We start from the raw sequence: 3,454 nt of genomic DNA on the forward strand, positions 1-3,454 counted from the left end.
GGGCAGGATCCAGCATTTGGCTTTACTGAAACTCATGTGATTGGCGTTCCACCCAGCTTGGTGTCATCTGCAGACTTACTAAGTGTGCACTCTATCCCCTCAAATCATTGATGAAGATGTTAAACAGGAGCAGTCCCAGCATTGAGCCCTGAGGGACACTACTCGTGACCGGCTGACAACTGGATTTAACTCCATTCACCACAACTCTTTGGCTTGACCATTCACAGAATCACAGAATCACAGGATGTCAGGGGTTGGAAGGGACCTCTGAAGATCATCTAGTCCAACCTTCATCCCAGCACACCTAACCACTACACCACAGCCTCAAGTGCTAGATCTACTTTTTTTTAAACACCTCCAGGATTGGTGACTCCACCACCTCCCTGGGCAGCCTGTTCCAGTGCCTCACCACTGGTTCAGTAAAGAACTTCCTCCGAATATCCCATCTAAACTTACCCTGACGCAACTTGAGGCCGGTTCCCCTTGTCCTGTCGTTAGTAATTAGAGAGAAGAGACCAGCACCAGCCTCACTACAGCCTCCTTTTAGGTAGTTGTAGAGGGCAATAAGGTCTCCTCTCAGCCTCTTCTTCTCCAGACTAAACAAACCCAGTTCTTTCACTCAGAAAAGCGTATGCACATCCAAGCCAGGAGCAGTCAGTTTGTCTAGAAGAACGCTGTGGGCAACAGTGTCAAATGCCTTATTAAAGTCAAGGTAGAGGGTCCTACACCAGGAGACCCTAGAGCCTGCTTCAGGGAAACGAAGGGTTGAGGGATGGGACAGAGAAGAGAGTCACAACCCCAAAAAAAACTCTCCCAATGAGAAAGGGTGCAAATTATCGGCTGGCATGTTGTGGTTCAGCATCGGTTGCAGACCTGGACAGATCCTGCTCTGTCCGACAGCAGGTCACATCAGCTGTTGTTGTTGGTGCTTAGCCGGCTTCAGATAGGGACAAATCCTAACGTTTGTCCCAAGGGAAGAGCATGTTCAGGCCCTGCATCCTTTCCTGGTAGATCTTGTCAAAGGTCTCGCTCTGTGCCACTGTGAAATGGTTCTTCCAGTCCCCATAGATGCCTGAGGAAGAAGAATTTCTGCTCAGAGCCCTCCTCCACAGCTTGTAGTCCTCCCTCCTGCTCTGCTCTGTTGGAACAAAAGGAGAGGCTCTGCTCTCAGATCCAGCTACGACCTCGAGAAGAGTTCTCCAAAATGAGGGACCATCTCTGGAAATATTCAAGGAAGGTTGGACCGGGCTCTGAGCAACCTCATCTCACTGAAGATGCCCCTGCTCACTGCAGGGGGATTGGACTAGATGACCTTCAAAGGTCCATTCCAACCTGAACCATTGTATGATTCTACCCTATGAATCTGTAGACCCCATTCTTCAGACCCAAATGCACCATGATCGTAGAATCATAGAATCACAGAATGTTATGGGCTGGAAGGGGCCTCTACAGATCATCTAGTCCAACCCTCCTGCCAAAGTAGAATCACCCAGGGCAGACCACATGGGAACATATCCAGGTGGGTTTGAAAGTCTCCAGAGACTCCACAACCTCTCTGGGCAGCCTGTGTCAGGGCTCTGTCACCCTCACAGTAAAGAAGTTCCTCCTCATGTTGAGGTAGATCTTCCTATGTTCTAGCTTATACCCATTATTCCTTGTCCTGTTACTGGGCACCACTGAGAAGAGACTGGCACGTTCCTCTTGATACCCACTCCTAAGATACTTGTATATGTTAGTAAGATCCCCTCTCAGCCTTCTCTTCTCAAGACTAAACAGCCTCAGTTCTCTCAGTCTCTCCTCATAAGAGGGATGTTCAAGTCCCTTGATTTTCCTCGTAGCTCTCCATTGGACTCTCTCCAGTAAACCTCTGTCTTTCTTAACTCTCCAAGACACCCTCAGGCTGTCTTCATAGGAGAGGACACCTGATGGGAGAACTCTCCCCAAGGGGATGTGATGGGGCTCCTCTGAGCTCACCCTTCCTCAGGAACCGGCCCTTCGTCTGGTCCATGACGTCTGCAGGCAGGAGGATGGAGTTGCACATTGGGTTGTTCCGCATGGCTGTGAAGGAGGCATTTTGCACCACTGCAGAGACGACGGCGGCGTCCAAATCCTGGCCCAGGAACTGGCACAGACGTCTCACGCTGCTGTGCAGGTCTTGGAGGGACAGACAGAGCCTGTTACCACCGAGTGACTTGTGACACAGCAGCATATTTGGAGTTGGAGAGTCTGCTAGGGTGTCCACCTGCTTCAGCTCTTCATAGGTGATGAAGAAAAAATTCTGGCTGTCCTTCAATTCCAGCCAGCCTTGGATGTGTACGAACCAGGAGCCGTGAGGCACTGATGGGAGGCGAAAGGCAGCAGATCAGGACAGAGCAGGGCAGAGGATGCACAAGGTCGAGGAGGTTTCACAGAAGGTCACGAGCAGGGCAGTCACGATGCAGGACAGAGCAGCGATGTCCAGCAGGTGGGACTGGAAGGTTCAGCTGAGCAATGGGTTCATCTCCAGCCACCTTCACAGCAGAAAAAGGCTGAAGCATCCAAGGCTCATGGGTAAGGTCCTGCTGGGGCTTTATAGGGCTTCTTGGCCAAGGCTTCCTGAAGACCCTTGAGCCAAAGGTCATGAAAGACACCACCCGCCCACCCCCATGCTCTGAGTAAGCCTCAGACCACACTCACATTCTCCATTCAGAAAGTCCCTCAGGAACTGCTTGAAGGATGTGGGATCTTCGTAGCTGTTGCACATCTTAGAGAAGTAGTAGTAGGAGACAACAACATCTCGAGGATCCCGCAGAGTGTAAATAACCTGGAGCAGAGTGCGTACAGGAGTGATACTCTCCTGGTAGGGGAGGGGGAATAGATCTGAAAATAGAGGGGTCTGCCACACAAGGACCGACTCTGGGCTAGACTCCAGCACGCAGACTTTGGACAGGGGTCTCCAGGAACACCCAAGTCCCCTAGAGCTGTTGGAGACTCTCTAAAGTATTCAAGAAGCGCAGGACGTGAGATGGAGCTCTGCACATTTCCATCTGAAGGGCATGGAGAACACTCGCCACTCTCCCAGGCCAATGTCAATGTCCTTGCCCAACACCCCCTTACTCCAAGGTTCCTCAAACCTCGGGCAATGGTCTTCCCAGCCCCCCTGCCCCTCCTGAAGCTCCGCATGGGTGACCGTCCCACCTTGGCGCTGGAATGGGAGAAGGACTTGGGGAAGATGTGCCTGGGGAGGTGGCAGGTCAGCAGGCGAGGTGAGGGGTAGCTGAGGGCGAACTCCAGACCCAGACGAGTTGAGAACCAGGGCACACGGTCAGAATTGAGGACAGCTTGGCTCTAGCCAGGACAGCCACGGCTGCGAATGAGGCTCAGGATCTCAGAATCACAGAATCATCCAGGTTGGAAAAGACCCTTGGGATCATCGAGTCCAACCATTAACTCTACTTGCAAGTTCACCCATAGA

General features: G+C 51.9%; 1 protein-coding gene across 1 annotated transcript; it reads right to left on the reverse strand.

The window, feature by feature from the left end:
• Positions 1-961: 961 nt before the first annotated feature.
• Positions 962-3,327, reverse strand: LOC104281055 (sulfotransferase family cytosolic 2B member 1-like; the record flags this gene model as incomplete). Its single annotated transcript, XM_009878913.1, has 5 exons — positions 962-1,072; positions 1,975-2,158; positions 2,246-2,337; positions 2,677-2,803; positions 3,178-3,327. Coding segments are annotated over 5 exons (664 nt in total), but the record flags the coding sequence as incomplete, so codon positions are not given.
• Between the last annotated feature and the right edge of the window lie 127 nt (positions 3,328-3,454).

Source organism: Apaloderma vittatum, unplaced genomic scaffold, assembly GCF_000703405.1.
Source record: "Apaloderma vittatum isolate BGI_N311 unplaced genomic scaffold, ASM70340v1 scaffold12171, whole genome shotgun sequence".
Lineage (NCBI taxonomy): Eukaryota > Metazoa > Chordata > Aves > Trogoniformes > Trogonidae > Apaloderma > Apaloderma vittatum.